The 18131-nt window shown below is 41.1% G+C and overlaps 1 protein-coding gene across 2 annotated transcripts in view; it reads right to left on the reverse strand.

The window, feature by feature from the left end:
* Nucleotides 1–6786: 6786 nt before the first annotated feature.
* JPH1 (junctophilin 1) overlaps nucleotides 6787–18131 on the reverse strand; it is a 78160-nt gene continuing 66815 nt past the window's right edge. Inside the window, exons 4-6 of one of the 2 annotated variants that reach the window (XM_081258225.1) lie at nucleotides 14156–14796; nucleotides 7507–7602; nucleotides 6787–7053 (exon numbers count right to left, since the gene is read on the reverse strand). In XM_081258225.1, coding sequence (XP_081114351.1) covers nucleotides 7522–7602; nucleotides 14156–14796 — 722 coding nt within the window. In that variant the 3' untranslated portion in view covers nucleotides 6787–7053; nucleotides 7507–7521. Of the gene's footprint in view, nucleotides 7057–7506; nucleotides 7603–14155; nucleotides 14797–18131 lie in introns of both variants that reach the window. The other variant, XM_081258224.1, reaches the window with a different exon arrangement.

Genomic DNA, 18131 nt, shown 5'->3' on the forward strand with positions numbered 1-18131 from the left:
TAATAGCGGGGCCCATTAACACACTTCTGTGTATCAGTGAAAATCTTGACGCTCTACATGGATCAGGAAGCTCCCTCCTACAGCCAAGTGTCATCACTCTGGCAAGCCTTTGTCAAGCTCGTTTCTGGTACACCTTAATTAACTGTATCTTTTATTATAAAGTTTCTGTGATTAATAGACATTAATGAATAGTTGTACCTAGTGTATATAATGAGTGTTCCGTATTATTAAATATTCCTAAGCTTCTTAGGAGAAACGTGTCAATACTCACCAGTAAACCTTCTGATGATCATTATAAGCTTTGATTTTTAACTGTCTGCCCTTTGCTTTTGATAAGGAACTCATTTAAATGATTTTAAAGTACAACTGATTCTCTATGCAGATACATTCCTTCGGGCAGGACCTGATACATAATAGCCAAAGAATTTCATTTCAGTGAATGTAAACAAACATGAATTGAGTAATCATGAACAATAAAGAAAATAGTTTAGATGATACAAACAAACTTTATTTTACACTTGACGAAGTAGATAGTTTTCTTTTGGAGAACTGCAAAATGGGGCAGAAGGTAGGCAGCTTTTATCGGATAAAGAATAAAGAACAAGGAAAAGAGAAATTGAACGTATCTAATTGGCTGGAGCCATAAAGTCAACTTTGTTTGGGGTGAGAAGGTCGAGGTTGGCTTGGTGTTTGGGGGTTGATCGGCTGACTGTATATATTGCGTTTCTGGTCAAACAGAGCAGGGACTAGAAAGTTATCTACGTTTTGGTTTGCTGAACTGGCACCCTTGGCAAGAAAAGAGTCCATCTTGGGCCTAGAAGTTTTTTAATGAAGGAATAAGTAAACATTGCTAAGAAAGGTGAAAGTGTTAAGTGTGATTGTACCTGCTATATGTTGAGAGTCTACCAGGTGCCAAGAACCTGACTGAAGTTACCTACTTTGATGCTTACAAAAACACCATGAGGCAGATATTATTGTTCCCATTTTACAGACACCAAAACTCTCCTTAGAGGGTCCCCAAATGGACATGAGATGTTTGGTGTTGGCATATCCAATGAATATGGGGACGACTCAAAAGGAAGTGTGTCGCTGGTTTCATAAAACTGCATCTGAGAAAGTGATGTGCCTGATTTTGAGGCCTTCTTGTGCTTCTCTGTTTGAATTAATATCCTCAGTTAAGTTGCCTTGTTTGTCAAACTGCACTGGTGCGTTGTGTGTGTCTAAGCTTGCCCCTGGTGTGGGGGGAAGCCTGATAAGGAGCCATGCCACAATTAGGTGAGATGGAGAGCTGGGGACTCCCGGGGCACAGGGCATTGGGCAGTGTACTGAACACACAGGTAGCGTGAAAACTCCCGAGGGCTTGGAGCAGGGCAGCAAATAGGTTTCGAGTACTTTCTTTATAATTTACTCAGGTAGTCTTTGAAAGTCAACACAAATACAGGTAAATTTATAGAGTAAACCAATAAAAACTTAAACATATAGTCTACTAGGATCTATTCTGGTTAGTAATGCTCTTTTGTGAAGGAAAAAATGGACATGATTATTAGAAAAAAATGGAAAGACAATTCAACACATAAAAATTCTAATAGAAGAGAGCCAAATTGCAAAGTAAGGAAATATTCTTAGTGCACAATGAGAAATAAAAAAAAATTAAGAATTCCTCACATTACTTGTTGTATCCTGACAAAACCAGTTGGATGTAGTTAACACCAAACTTTTATTTGAAGCACAAATGTGCTTCATTCTTTAGTGCTTTCCTGTGTTGAGATTATTTCCCAAATTCTTGCTTGGTTTCAGTGGATTGATGAGTAATGACAGGCTTAAGTGATACTTGTTTATCCTTTTGAATATTGTATGGATTTGTAGGTTTCTAACCTCTCCTAACTTTTATTTGGCTCAATTATCCAATATAAAACTGCTTTTCAAATGCCACGTCTAGTTCTTAGGTGATGGGGTCCCCCACCCCTTAGCTCCACAATGATGCTATGTTTGAGCATCTTCTTGGCCTTTATCACCTTCAGAAACAGCTACCTGATTTCTAGGTATTTGCTCTAGTGGTCAGAGTGATTGTTAAAACATGCCTAGAACATGAGAAAATTAGATGACTTTTGGCTCCTCACCTTTGCCTCCACTTTTACTGAATTAGGGACATGATACTTAACTATCAGATTCTTTTCTTTCAAATATGTGCAATAAGTGGCAGGAATGTGATACATACACTCTTAAACTAAAGCCCTCTTCCACTGCTTTCCCTGAAGCAAACATCATCATGAATTCCACTGAATGTTCAGTATTGTTCTTGATTATTTCATGAATGAGTTTGCTTGGGGCAGGGGTGGGGACAAGGAAGGACTTATACATCAACATTGTAGTCATCTTCCACTGATTTTATCTCTGCCTCCACACCTGCTCTCCAAAATTCTTTTCAAAGATGGACAATACTCTTCACCACAGTAAGCAAACAGCCTTATCAATCACTAGCTGACCAAATCTGACCCTCACTTTTTGTGTTAATTCTACTAATAGTTTACCTAAATCAGACTTGGGATTCCAGAGAATACCAAGGCAATTCTATGGAACACTAAGATAAAGTATCAAAAGAATGTCATGATATATATCTAAATCTTTTAGGCCTTGTATGTGCAGTTTCTGGGTTAATCCTAGAGATCAGGTTCAAACACAACCCACACCAAGTTCATTTGCCTCTTGCTCCAAAATACCAAGCAAGATAGCAATTAAGAACTAAATGTTTATTAATAATATTTAGTATTTTTTAAGGTTCAAAAATCAACATCTTATAAAAATACCTAACTAAAAATTATGAAACAAATACACTTAACATTTAGGATTTTAAGTACCTTATTCAGAACTTTTTTTTTTTTTTTTTGCGGTACGCGGGCCTCTCACTGTCGTGGCCTCTCCCGTTGCGGAGCACAGGCTCCGGACGTGCAGGCTCAGTGGCCATGGCTCACGGGCCCAGCCACTCCGCGGCATGTGGGATCTTCCTGGACTGGGGTACGAACCCGTGTCCCCTGCTTCGGCAGGCAGACTCTCAACCACTGTGCCACCAGGGAAGCCCGTTATTCAGAACTTTTGATAGACTCTGTTATAGTTACATCACCTGAGTAGCATTCAGGAACTTACGGAAATGGGCTCATTCAACCCACACTGTTACCTTGAATTTCATCATATTTTCTGCCTTTTCATGGCTGATCACTATGACAGTCTGGAATAATGCTAGTCAATATATGAAATGAAAAAGCACAGCATTTAGAGTCATATCTGGGACTCTGATACAAATATTCATAACTTTTTGGCTACGTGACCTTGGGCAAGTCATTTACCTGCAGGAAATCGTTTACAGGGACCTTGTAAGACTCTTAAATGAGACGAGAAAGTTCTTTGTGTAAAGCAAATGTCTCGTATCCTAAATGTGATTAAAAATCACATTTTAGTGTAGAGACAGAGCTCTGTAAGTGTGGCTTTCGATTTTCACGGTGAGAGAGACTCAATGACTACCACTGAAGAACATCATATGACCTATAGCATAATTAACCTTTATAAAGAGGCCTTTAGCGGGATCTTACTATATATTTTTAATGTGTTTGAGACACAGGAATTAAATTTTCCCCTAGTTCTTCCAGTTAGTAAAGGCTAACATGTACAAAGCAGTTCCTATGTGCCAGGTACTGTACTAAGCACTTAAGGTAAATAAGCTCATTTCCTCCTCCATGAGGTCAGTGCTATGGTTATACCCATTTTACAGATGAGGAAACCAGGGACACAGATTAGAGAAGAATCCTCAATCAATCATGACCACAGCCAAAACTTCATCCGTATTCACTGCATTCTATATATGCTGATATTTTCTCTTACTCCCATATGTCAGACCCCTGTAGAGGCTATGACAGAATCCTAAGTCCTTTCTGGTACTTTGGGGGTAAGAAGGAAATGCTGGACATAGATAATTGATACACCTGGGATAATCGAACACGGCCTGATGGATCTTTACACTGTCCTGGCAGAATATGCCACGTCCACAGCCGCCTATGAAGTTGGAGAGAAGAGCCTATACACCACTTTCCAAAGCCTGGGGGAGGGCTGCGAGTGCACAGTTTGAGCCCAGGGAGCTGCTCACCACCACTCTTGAAATAGTTATTGTACGAAAAGGGCCCGTAGACTATTTTCCAGATTTCCCAACCACACGGTCTTCACTCTAGCTTTGGCTTCAGCCATCAAAACGTGGTTTGGACACGAATCTGGAGTCAGTAATCTTTCTAGCACCCTGTGCTTCTCCCGCGTGCTCCAAAGTAGTCTGTTCTGTGTTCTGTTCCCTTAGGATTTGCTAGGAGATGAATCATGTGAGTTGATAAATCTGTTAACACCTAGAGGCGATAACTGGGCATTGCTTATGTGGGGGTCTTCAATACCTCAGCCCTCAACAGGAGTGGCTAACTTGGGAATTTAAAAGCGCCGTGGGAAGCTGTGCTGGAGAAGGTCCGTTTATTGTACTTCACAGGCTGCCTGCTGATGCATGGAGCCAGCCGAGGCCAGCACCGAGGATGGCTTCAAACGCTGCAGGTTCTAGTGGCAGCAAGTTTATTCAGCTGCACTTTGGACCTAAGCAGCAGAGGCCAGAGCAACACAGTAATTTCTTTGGGCCACAATGGTCAGAAAACTGTAACTGAAAAGTGCCCACGCAGGAGAGAGACTTACTTCATCTTTAAGTTTTCCTTAAAAACAGGAGCACACTCAAAACCCGGGATAAGGCACTAGTACGATTAACGAAGGCAGTAAGGCAGAGCGATGAATCTTACTTTGCACAATTATTCCAAAGGCCTGAGATGAAAGAGACGAAGAAATAACTTAACGGTGCAGCGTAACACCTCCTGCCAGGTGGGTTCTTTGAGCACCGCCCCCCCCATTTCTATTATTAATTTCTCAGCAGATCTTTCTTTCACCACCATCACCAGCCAAAAATTCCACATAACTCCAGACAGTAATTTACTCATAAAGGAAACACACCTGCAACTTTATTAATAACCAACTTTTTTTTTATTAGAGCAGATACAGTTGTGAAAACTGTACATTATACATTTTGGTTTCAAGGATTATAAATAACGGAACTCGCAGGTAGGGAGTTCTTTTTCACAGCAAGAAACTTTAAATAAACAAAGTCATGTTTTATTAAGTACATTGGCAGACTTCATGTGCTGTCCAAAATGTAGAGTACAGTATAACAACCCATTAGAAAGAGCCTTTCATGTAAAATACAGCTGTGCACATTTTAGAAAAATACCAACAATTTGAGCTTTGTTTTTAAAAAAGCTTATAAATCATACATACATTTATAAATGGAACCAACATGCTCACTTTATAAACATATCCTTTATTATCTGTTACCCATTATTTCCAAAGCATTACACATTCGAAATAAACACTGAAGATTAAATATTTTATTTAATTTTTTTAAAAAATCAGCTTTCCCAGCATCAAGAGCTATGGGGTGAGGAAGGAGCAGTGAGAATATTGAGACTGACACAGGAACTGAAACGTTTCTTGGGGAAAAAACGTATACTTCCTAAATTTAAAAGTCAAAGCAAAATGTAAAAAATAAATAAATATACAAGTTGTAATTTTCATTTGCTCTCTTTCTGCTTTCTTCTTTATTCCATATTGGTCACACCCAGGATTCTCAACATATTGTACTTCTGCAAAAGACACCACTGCGTTACTGCCCTGCAGGTGACAAAGCATTCAGTCCACACCTGTGCTAATACGGGAATTGTCTCTTCTGCATCGGAACAGTAGCAGATCAGGTAAAAAGAATCTGATGAAACCATGCAGACCGTGAAAATGTTTAGGAAGAGCTCCCTCTCCTCAATAACGTCTTACCAAGATTGGACAGATAACTTACCTCCCCTGATTTTCTTTTTAAATAATTATTTTTATAAAGACCACGTAGTTTCTCTAAATAAGCATGCTTCTGAGTAATAAAGAATAAATTATAAAACAGCAAAAAAATCAGATTATGTCAGAATAACAAAGGACTGCAAAAGACAGATACTTAAAAATTGTCTAAGCCTTTAAAATGTGAAATACAATTACAAAAGGACTTTGAAAACCATGAAAGGCATAAAATTGAGAAGCACTGATTTTAACAAAGCTTTATATGCTCTACCTGAATGTATTCAACAAAAATTTAAGTTTGGGGGGGGGAAAAAAAGAAGAGCAGTTATTAATAGCATCTTGCTTAACTTTCATGGGAATTAACATAGCTACTGACAAGATTTTATTTGGTTGGTAAAGTACGTCAGCAGTGAAACTGAATCCTTTAAACACCGATTACTGCAATCCATGCAACATTTTGACTATACTTCTTAGAATTCTCTTGCCTTTCAGCTTTTAAAATTTAGCACCTCCTAAGTGCGTAAATAATTCATCTCAGTAGTGTTAAAAATGTTTAAAGTTAAATTATTTTTAGGTAGGTGTAATGCCTTCAAATTGCTAAATTTTAAATAGCCTTTTACAGGTTTAGGAAGACTAAACGACATGAAGAATGATGTATTGCTATCAAAATAAACACATTTTCTCTAGCATTCTGTTGTTTCTTTTCCTTGAGATGCGACACATGTGCTTCAGCCAGCCGGGACCGCATGTTGTAGATGACTATACATCGGATTTAAATAAACAGCAGAAATGAACATAATCGTGCACAAGCCAACGAAACCTTCTCTCCCGGGACGTTCCAGGAGATGAGAAAGCAGCAGGTCATGGCATAAGACTGGTAAGTGATGCTGCTACCTACTTCTTCTAATGAGACAGGAGTGAATGCTGGAACCACGGCCACAGCAACACAATCCTCCGACCACGTTCCTCGGGCAGTCGTTTGTTTCCCCAGCTCCCTACTAGAACCGTCAGATGGTAAAATAGTAAGGCAGCTGTTGACTTCCATCAAAAAAAAAAAAAAATGCAGCTCCATACATTTCCAGTTTAGTCACACTCTGCTAGGACAGATGGAGTAGCCAATGCCAAGAACTTCGCCGGATGGGGCTGCTTCAGCAGATTTTAAAAAAGAATGATTATTAAGTTTTGCTCTCCAACATGGCTGCTTGCTTCAGCTCCCAGAGGACCCCAAAGCATTCCCAGGGGGACCGAACGGGTCCTCCGGCTGAATTTCCCAAGTTTCATCTCTCTCTCTCTCTGGTGATCCCATCCTAATTCCAAGCCTCCTTCCCTGTGTCTGAGTCTGAGTGGGGTGTGCCATTTAAAGGGCTGATGACACCACCGCAGAGAACTGTGGGCTAACACCACTAGTTGTCATGACTTCACTGAAGGGTCAAAACAGTTATATCACTGAGTAACTATGTTGAATCACATTCAGGCACAGCCAAGATTAAAGTGAAGGACAATACGTAGTTGTTAAAAAAAAAAATGTAAATTTGAATATGGGAGAAAAAATGTTATATTTTGTGATTTTTATAGAGAAATTAAGGCTATTCTTACCTTTCCTAATTCCAATCAAGTTAGAAAGTGAACAAAAAGAATGGCCAACCCGATATTCAACAGCATGACGAGGACGATCATGATTGAATTAGGGCCCTGGAAACGAAATAGAACAAAACAAGGGTCACTTTTCCATGCTAATAGCAGTAGATAAATTAGCTCACAAAACCAATTACCAAAAATATTAAAAAAGACCCAACACAGTTGCAGTAAATAAGATATGAAGAATGACAGCCGTTCCCAAAGGTATAAACTAAAAATAGCCATAGGCTGCATTCAAATGGAGCCATCTCTGAGCTTTCACTTAAAGATGAATCCAGGCTTGATTAAACCTAAAAAACGACTTAAAAAATAATCGACTTCACCTCGAAACACTGGGCAGCAGTCTGGGTGAGACACAGCTCACCATAAAGCGTTTAAAAACTGATGGGAATTAGATACGCATTTTTCTTAAGGTGTAAGTCGTGGGATAAGGAAGAATCATTTCCTCATAAAGGCAGTTAGAACGGGAGAGTGAAATCTGCAGGACAACGAGGCTGCTCTGGAAAAGTTTAGGGAAAACTCAAAATGAGGTTCTTTGACTCTTGCTTTTCCTGGTTTTCTTTTTGGATACTATCCCTTCCTTAAGGTAAAAGCTGCAAGTGGGAAATTGAGCCCTTTCAGAAATTACTGTGCAGGTCTAATTTTTAGACCTTCCTCTGCTTAAAGCCACAACATTTCAGAAATCAGGTTACATTTTAACAAATCACAGTCCTATTTTGCCAAATACTGCTATAATAAATAGCCCAAGGAACCCAAAATTTACTTTTTTTTTTTTTTTTAAAAAAAACAAAGAAACCTTATATGACCCATCTTTTTAGATCTGCCTGTGCTCGGCCATCTTTATTACAAAGACGATCTTGGTATTTACTGTTAAAAGAGTGTCTAATTCTTAAGTAGCATTAAAAGTGTTCTAAAACTTGCCATATAAGAGAGGTTGGGTTGGTAGTTTTATTCTCATTCCACAGATGAGGAAACAGTTGTACTATATTTGACTATCCAGTGAGACTACAGTGAAACTGGGTCAGGGTCCTCAAATGTCGTATTGATGTGATTTTTTTTTTGCGGGGAGGGGTGGGCAAGTGAGTCAGGGAGACTGGAACTGCCACTGGTCCAGTGCTGGTCACCTCGCAGGACCTAGGGCTTGAGTCTCATATCCTTCAAGGATACCTCCCCTTTCTGGATGAGGTCACAACCTCCTTGCTAGAGGTCAGAGTACCCTAACGCTTCACACTTTATTGTCGTTTCTTGTTAACTGCCATCTTTCCCCCTAGACTGAGTTCCACAGGGGCACTGCCTTGTTCAGCACTCTATACCCACACATAAGGGCTGCCCAATTCATCCAGGCAACCAATATTTAATGAAAACCAATCTTTTGGTGCGTTTCCAAGTGCTATGGAGGTGCTGGTTGAACTGATATATTCACTGTATTAAATGAGGAACAGGGTGATTAATAGAATCAGGGTGTGAGAGAGGAGGAATAAAAATGGGTGCCCTTGATGTAGGGACTGTTAGGAAGAAGAAAAAGCCTAGTTCCTAAACCCCAAGTAAATGGGAGGAAAACAAACACTTAATTCTTCACGGTGACTATTAGTTCCATTTTACAAAGCTCCGAGGGGGGGGTAAGTGTCTTGCCCAAGGTTACTCAAGCCAGTTTGAACAAATTAGAACTGGGATTAAACTTTAGTCTGTTCACTTCAGAGCTACACCCTCTTTTTATCTCTATTAAACCCACAGACCTTAGTTTAAAAATAATTTCCCATCAACTTCTTTAAAATGGCATTTTCATCTACATCCTACAATACTGTAGTATCAGAAAAACATCAAATCTTGATAATGACCAATGGTTCTTTTTAGTATAGTTGTGTTCTAAACCTATGTAACTCCTCAATTATGGTTAACTTAGAACATATAAATAATGAGGGAAACTCTTATAACTCAGAAAATAATTGAGATGATCTTTCAACATTATTACTCAGCATGGAGATTAAGGAAATGCTGTTACTACACAAACTGATTAGATCTTGCTTGTGAATGTGTTAAGAATTTTGGGATCGTCTCACCTCTTTTGGGTTAGTGGATTTCATTTCGTAATTCCTAAAGACAGTGATATGAAAGAAGATGAGGAAAAGTAACAGGGTCAGAGCAATAAAATGTGGAGTTCAGTGACTTACACGGACCCTAGGAAAGCAGAATAATAGAGTACCTTCAGTAAAGCTACTTTCAAAGACTTAAGGTGTGCCTGGACCTTTAACTCCCATTTCATAAATCCTTATAAGGTTCTATGAATTCATCTAACCTTTTTGAATTGGTTAGTATTTTGGGCTTGTGTGTGTGTATATATTTATATACATACACTATTGAACATGTATTTCTCATATATATTCTAATATACAAATACATGTATATTTATCCTACTAGTATAGCTCCTTATATAAAGCTATTTTTAAAGATGACTCAGTGCAGATGAGGGTAAACCAGCAATAAAAGACTCAAACAGCAACCAGGTAAAAAAAAATAAATTCTGGGATGCTATGTTTAATAGGCAGATACCAAGATGTGACCTCTGTGCTCTTCAGATACCTGGGCTGGGTACAGGGTGGAAAGCTTTAAGGTGAAGTCTCATAAATATGACTGTGGTGGCCAGTTGTAGCTTAAAATAGCAAAATGAAAAAAAAAATCAGTCTTGATTTTCAAGACTGACTGGGACAGGTGTAATAAAAGAAGCTGTGGCAGGGCAAAGTGCGAGTCTCGTCTGGAAGAAACTTTCAGGCAGTTAGAAAATAAAGTGCAGGAAGTCAAAATATGGAAAGACGTTCTAACTCAAATTTTTTTTCTTCAAGATACTATCGCTCATTTACAATTGTGAAGAATTTTCTGAAGAGTTAGTAGTTTATGTTAAACCTCAAACTTCTCCAAAAACATGGAAAAAGCAAAGTTTAATTATATGTATTTATTGTGTGTGTGTGTGTTTCAAACCTGATCTAAGAGGGATAGGGATGCCTTAGGTTTTACGACAATTCAGAAGAAAGGTCGGGTACATCTCAAACTCTGAGGCTGATCGGTGTAATTGCTAAGAGAAAAGTGCAGGTAGTTTTCAGGTGCATGTAGTGTTCAGGAGTTGAGATTCCTAAAGAGAAGACGCCTCACTAGTCTATTTGATGATAAGGCTCTAAAGATACCTCTACTGCCTCCTAGCCACACTGCAAAATCCTACAAAAAATCCTGGCATCCCATAGAATGTGCTCTCCTGGGACTTGAGTCCACAGGAGTCACAGACTGGAGGGACGTTGCAGAGTGATCCTTGCCAGGGCTTCCCTTCCCCTAAGTGTCAGACTGTGTCCCGGAAGAGTCTCTGGATTTCTAGGAGATCAATATCCAGGGTGATCCTGAGGGTGGGTCAAAACCTACTGGAGTATTTATGGACTGTTTATGCTCCAACTAGTGTTTAGGCAAACTCAGTAAAGGTCAATGCTCTTTGAATACTTACTTTGTGCTAGGCACGGTCCTGTGAACTTTATAAACAAGTATCAACTCATTTAATCTTTACCACAACCCTTGATACAGGTACAGATGAAGAAATCGAGTCACCGAGCAGTCAGGAAACTTGCCTAAGGTCATCGAGCTGGTAAGTAACACAGCTGGGATGTGAACCTGTGAAGTCTGGCACCAGAGGCCATACCGCGAGCCACTAGCCTCAGTGAGCTGGCTGACTAAACTCGTGCAGGTCGTGTGGTCAGCCACCCCACACATGGTGCTGCCGACGCGAAGTGGATCTCTCACAGCTGCTCACAAAGGTGGGGTCAGTCTGCTTCCCCTCAAATGTCTGCTTTAGTGTGAACTCTTCCATGAATTTCCACATTGTTATTTGTAAACCTCTAACTTACACAGTGTCTTTTTACCTCGAAATTGTATGCAGTGCTCTTTTGTTTCAAAGGTCATTCACTGACTACCTTTAGGATGATTTTGTCACTTCCTAACTCTCTGTGAAGAAAACAGTTATAAGGGGTGCGAGAGGCAGCTTTAAGTTGTTAAGGAAGAGAAGGTTAATTGTGAAACTCTCTGCACGAAGGTGCCAACTCAGTCCTGCCTTCCAGCTCCCAACAGAGGTGCAGAGCTGCTGGCCTCCCTTGGGGTGTTTAGGGGAACCCTAGAGACCGGCCTGCAGAGCTGCACGATGCTTGGCCAACTCCCAGAATCCGACTGTTCTGCACATTCGTAAGACAGATGCTGTTTCTAAACAAGAAGGCTGTGAATTTACCAAATATAGCTATTAGTAACGTTTTACAGAAAGACTACTAGGTAACTCATCTGAGGAACACTGGGGCACACACTTCCCCTTGGGGAGTTCTGGAAATCAACTGAACCCCACTATTGGGTACCCAAAGGTATAAACGATAATAGCCTTGCATTGCTTGAATCTCCCCTTTGTAAATCAGGCAAACCAATACTAATACGTATGTGAGGCTTTATAATGCTGAAAGCCAAATGAGAAGTGAGTTATCACATTTAACAAATTCAGTAGTGATGCTATTAGCACAGTTATAATATCAGGATACTGACATACCAGTGTTAAAATATTTTAAAAGATGAATGATCACTGAACAGTCTCAAAGTTATTGTTTTGAAAACCATTTACCTATGTGGAGGTTGTCTCTCAGAAAGTTAATCATGTTAACCTGATTTATTTATATTTAGATCATTAAAATGGTGAGAATTTTAAAAAGGTGGGAACCTGTGTTGATAGATATTAGCAAAATAAACCTAAGAAATTTCAAATATAAGTTAATTAAAAAATGAATTTCAATGTTTAACCCTATGAGTAGATAGAACAGTAAGAAAAATTTTTTCTTAAGGGTAAGAAACTGATGGATGTATTTTTGGCCAAAATACTAATCCACACCTTTATGCAAATACGTTTCTGAAATTACTAGTAAATACTGGGTCGGCTATGGCTTCCTCCCTAAATTACAATCTTTTCCAAAGGCATATGACTAGGTCTACAGATCAGTCAGCTTTTTATCAAAAATTACTTAGCTTCAGATTTTATAAATTCTACAGAATTTGATAAAATACTAATTCCTTTTATCATTAACTATGGGAAAGAAAAAGTTCTAGCTGCAAAGCCTGGCCATTAAATAAAATCCACACTATTTATGAGGATAATTCATAATAGCTAGAAAAGATGTTCTTTTGTCTAAAGATGCTGACCATTGTGGGTGCAGAGTCAAAAGGCAGGTTAAGGACTTAGCAAATGGCAGTGGAGCCCTCCTCCTGGTTAGAGCACAGGGGCGCAGGGGGCAGGTGGGCCGTGATTCCTTCCCAGCCCTCAGAATTAGCTATTGTTATGGACTATCCCCTGCCCCCAAATTCATCCACTGAAGCCCTAACCCCCAATGTGATAGTATTTTTGGAGGTGGGACCTTTGGGAGAGAATCAGGTCATGAGGGTGGAGCCCTCAGGATGGGATTAGTGCCCTTCCAAGAAGAGATGCCAGAGAGCTTGTCTTCTCTCAGTCCTGTGAGGACACAGGGAGAAGACGGCCTGTGTTCTATGGACCAGGAAGTACGTGGCTTCTCACCCGACACTGAATCTGCTGGTGCCTTGATCTTGGGACTCCTGAGCCTTCAGAACTGTGAGAAATAAATGTTTGCTGTTTAGACCACCCAGTCTAGGGTAGTTATAGCAGCCAGAGCTAATAAGACAGCTACCATGTAGTCCTTTTTTTTTGGTGGTGCCTCACAGCTTGTGGGATCTTAGTTCCCTGACCAGGGATCAAACCCCAGCCCTCGGCAATGAAAGTGAAACAAGACGGAAGCGGGCAGGGCACAACGTTTAAAAGAATGATATAGCCATAGTACACGACAAAGACTGGTTAGAACCGACTAGGTCCAAGATGGCAGAAGATGTGACTTCCAGAAGACCTTGAGCCTCATTATATGCTCACTGTAATATATTACCACATGCTAAATGCCACATCCACCAGCACCATGAGTTTTGAGGCCAACCATAAAAGGTCAAAAAGTGGGCAGTGACCCAATTCCTGGAAACCCCCGCCCCTTCCCCAAAAGTTAGAATAATCCTCCCCCTCATTAGCCTATGAAATTACCAGCCCATAAAAATGAACCACCCCATCTATTTCGAAGCCTCTTGCCTTCCAAGATGGCCCACACTCTGTCTGTGGATTATGTTTCTCTCTGAATAAATCTATCACTTTGTCTCCGAATTCTTTCACAACAAAGAAAGAACCTTAAATCCACCAGGAACAGAAGTGCAGAGTCCTAACCACTGGACTGCCAGGGAATTCAACAGCTACCATGAAGCTCACCAAGAAGTGCTGGTAAAGGCTTGTGAAAGTGGAGCTGCAACAAGCTAGTCATGTCAGCCTACCGGCATGAAGCCTGAGGGTTGGCTGAGTGAGCACAGAGGAATTTCTGCCCGAGAGCCCATTGTGGCTCAAGCTACCAGTGCTAGGCTCTACCCTACACAGCCCGGTGCTCCCAGGGACTTTTGCTAGCCTAGGTGCAAATCGTCATCATCAAGGCGCAGATGCCCCACGCTGCCACCCAAAAGAACCAAAAGTGAGAGAAAAACGTCTCGCACAACTTACCGAATTGGCTTCTTTTTCCAAAGAAGGGCACGAATCGTTGCTTGCTGGATTCTTTGGTATAGCAAGTTCAGACTTCTTAGCTTTTGGCTCAGCTTTGCTTTCTTTGGCAACTGGTTTTGTCACAGATTTAGGGGGACTCCACTTGTTGGGTGATGGCTTGGGCACCAGTGCCGAGGAAGACTGGCTTGGCCCTTCCTCCTCCTCCACGTCCTCCGGAGGGTACTGGGGGGCGTTCAGTTTCACGTAGTAGCCGTGATACTGAGAGTGCAGCTCCCCGTTACTGGGGTTAGGGACGTGGTGACGGCCAGAGTACCTGGAGTGGGGCACAGCCGCTCCCACCTCCTTCGTGGGAGCCTTGGAGGTCAAGGGCTTATTGACGGTGGCCGTCACCTGCTCCTCGGCTGCACTCCTTTTGTCTTGGTTGAGTCTTGCCCCTGAGCTGGGATTCTGCTTCTTCACGGGCTTTGGGGAGGGAGAGCCGCCTTGTTTGGGACTGGCCTCGGGAGACCCTGGGGGTGTCGTGCCTTTGCGGTAAAAATGAGGAGATTCCTTTGGTGTAGGTGGCTTTTCCGGGACCTTTTCTTCTGGAGTTTCTTTAGCATCGACACCTTCCTGACATCTCTGTTTGACATAATCTGGGCCTGGGGAGGAAGGGAAGGGAAGGTGATAAACAATAATAGGGCATAAAGGCTTGTTCCTCATGGCTACTCATACAGTATTTGGCTAAATCAGCTTAGCCTTTTCTCTTTTTGTTTTAAACATATTTACGAGGCTTTGACTAAGCATAAGGATGTTTCATTCCCTGGGAGAAAAGATTATCTACTGATGAAAAGTTAATATATACCATTATTTATACTATTGTGATAGCCACAAAAGTTAAACAGTCCTGATTTTTGCTGCTGGTAGAATACAGAGGCAGAATTCATGTGGACGGAGCACTGGAGACAGCACCATAATTAATCTGAACGTTCAACTTTACATGGTATAACTAAACTACAGAGTATACACTCATATACAAGAATAAACTGACTCCTATGTTTAATATGTAATATATTAGAACACTTGAATATATTAATGTTTAATAAAGTATCTACACTGTAGGTGGAGAACATGCACATAACATATTTTTAATAACCCTTCATCAAAGGAGCATTGAAACTGCCTAGTTAGGAACAACTTCTGAGCTTTAGGTTACACTTTATAAGATAACTTACTCGGAGCCCCTTCACAGCCTGGATTTGCATCAGCAGCGTTTCTGCAGGCATCAAAGTCAAGACAAGGCAGTTGTCTTTGGCTCTGTAGTCTCAGGATTTTTTTTTCTTTTTCTGAGTACTTTAGAATTGTGTAACAATCATATGTTATTTTCATAAATAGAAAAAAATTTCACTTAAAAAAAGGGACCCTGGTGCCATTGTTATTTTATGGGCAGATTTTGGGGGGAGTAAGGAGAATGTGCATCACAAGATGGTACCAGCAGTGAGCGCTTAAGGAGGCCAGTGGTGCAGAAAAGGGCCTCTCTGGGGCCCTCAGAGACATGCTCCAAGGCAGTGCCCTTCTTTCTAGGCACTTCGCCCCTCAGCCCCTCCCCAGTAACCAGGTCCTGCGCATCCTTTGGCCACCACTTCACCCATCAGCCATTTTTCATCACAGGAGGTCAAGTTAAGGTCACACAGTCCAGCTGGCCCTCTTCTCTGCAAATGGGCGGGAGCTGACAATGTCATCTCTGGAGTACCCAAGGAAGAAATCACCCACCGACTTGCTTACAGGAGCTGACCAGCTCTTGTCAACTCCAGAGCACTGCATCTGTTCGCTTCCCTTCCTGTCTCTGCTCCCACCTCTCAGCCCAGAGGGGCTGAAGAACAATTATCCTTAAAATTGTTAAAAATACATACTGCCTCCATCAACAGATGAACGGATAAAGAAGAGGTTTTATACACACACACGTGGACGACTACTCAGACATAAAAAAGAATGAAAATTTCCCATGTGCAGCAACATGGATGGACTTGGAGGGCATTATGCTAAGTGAACAGACAAAGACAAATACTGTATGGTGTCACTTATGGAATCTAAAAGATACAACCAACTAGGGAATATAACAAAAAAGCAGCAGACTCATAGATATACAGAGAACAAACTAGTGGGTACCAGTGGGGGAGGAGGGAGGGGTACTATAAGGTGGGGGAGTAGAACTACTGGGTATCAGGCTCAAGGATGTACAAGGGGGGTATAGCCAATATCTTGTAATAACTGTACATAGAAAATAACCTTTAAAAATTGTGTAAAAATAGGGCTTCCCTGGTGGCGCAGTGGTTGAGAGTCCGCCTGCCGATGCAGGGGACGCAGGTTCGTGCCCCGGTCCGGGAAGATCCCACATGCCGCGCAGCAGCTGGGCCCATGAGCCACGGCCGCTGAGCCTGCGCGTCCGGAGCCTGTGCTCCGCAACGGGAGAGGCCACAACAGTGAGAGGCCCGTGTACGGCAAAAAAAAAATTTGTGTAAAAATAAAAAATTTCAAAAAGGTAAATAAAAAAATTACATACTACCGACTTGTAATTGCTCTTCCTATGATGGTCTGAATAATAATTTACTGTTGTGAGACTGCCATTTATTATACAAGGCATTTTCCAAAATGTAAAGCCTCACCAAAATCTTAGGAAGCAGGCAATATCCCGATTTTACTGATATGGAAACAGCTGTAGCAGCTGAAAAACCCAAAGTCACACAGCTCCTGTGTATCCTTAAGATAAAATATAATGCAACATGGAATATACTAAGCCCAGAAATGAGAATCCCCAAGGACCCACATTTATAGCTTGTACTCAGGGCCAAAAGCATAAGAGCATTATCTCATATTCCATCCTCCAGAAGATAAAGCAAACAGGGTTCAAATTTCCCAAACAGGTCAAGATTGCCGACAACTGAGATTTCCTTTTCTAAACTTGGTTAACTACCCCCTTTAGAAAAATTGGCAATTTTCTTTTACATCCTCCATCAAAAATGGCAGTATGAATTCTCGGCACAGAGATGTATCTCACTTGAGTGAAGAAAAAGAGGCAACTGCAATTATTCAAAAGGTGCTGTCTTTGTTTCTGGATTCTTCCTTGGCATTGTGACGGGGACATACCACCAAGAGAAAGAAGCATCCGCAGCACCAGAAAGCGACACTCTCCATCAACAGGCTTGCCCCTACTTTCAAAAACCCATGAAGAACATTTATGCTGGCCTTTCACGGAGAAGCCCCTCGTGTACACACAACCCCTCCTCTGCAGTGTGCTGTTTACATATTTTTCTCCCAGTCCTCTACCCCAGACTGCATCAGAACTTGGTTTCATTTGTGCTTCCCTGTTATCCAATTTTAGAGCATTACTGAAATACCCATCTAGGCATGGTAGTAAGTGTTCCGTGCAAAGGTAATTAATAGTCAAGACTCTTAGAGCCAATCATTTTTCATTTAAGCCACCTAACTCCGAAACACCAATTACGAAGTACTTTTAATGTCTTCAATCTAAGGGGTAAGTGCAGAAGTTAATTTTGAAACTCCTTCTCTCAAGATTAAGTCATATTAAAAGCTAAATACACACAACAGAAAAGAACGGGAAAAAATAATCTCTGGCAAACATGACTAGTTATACATTCTTGATGCTGGAAGGAGAAGACAGTCACTGAACCACGAGAAATAAAGCTGTCACAAAGCCTATGTGCTCCATTTTGAAAATGTGAGACCCTAACAGTGACGCTTACAAGTTCAGGGTTTATCTGGGTAACCACTGGTCTCACCTGCGTTTACTGCAGAAAGCAGATCAGAAGCTGAAATGGGAGCTGCTTTGACAGATCCCAGCAAGTGACAGCTGCCAGCGAAGGATGAGACTGCTGAAACGCTAACAGCCACAAGAGATTGTTTACCTGGGAGGAAACTCAGGCAATTCAGTAATAGCGGGTCCAAGAAAAAGAATTTTTAAAAAAGTGATATGCTT

The sequence above is a fragment of the Mesoplodon bidens genome, assembly GCF_964165515.1.
Source record: "Mesoplodon bidens genome assembly, chromosome: 16".
NCBI lineage: Eukaryota > Metazoa > Chordata > Mammalia > Artiodactyla > Ziphiidae > Mesoplodon > Mesoplodon bidens.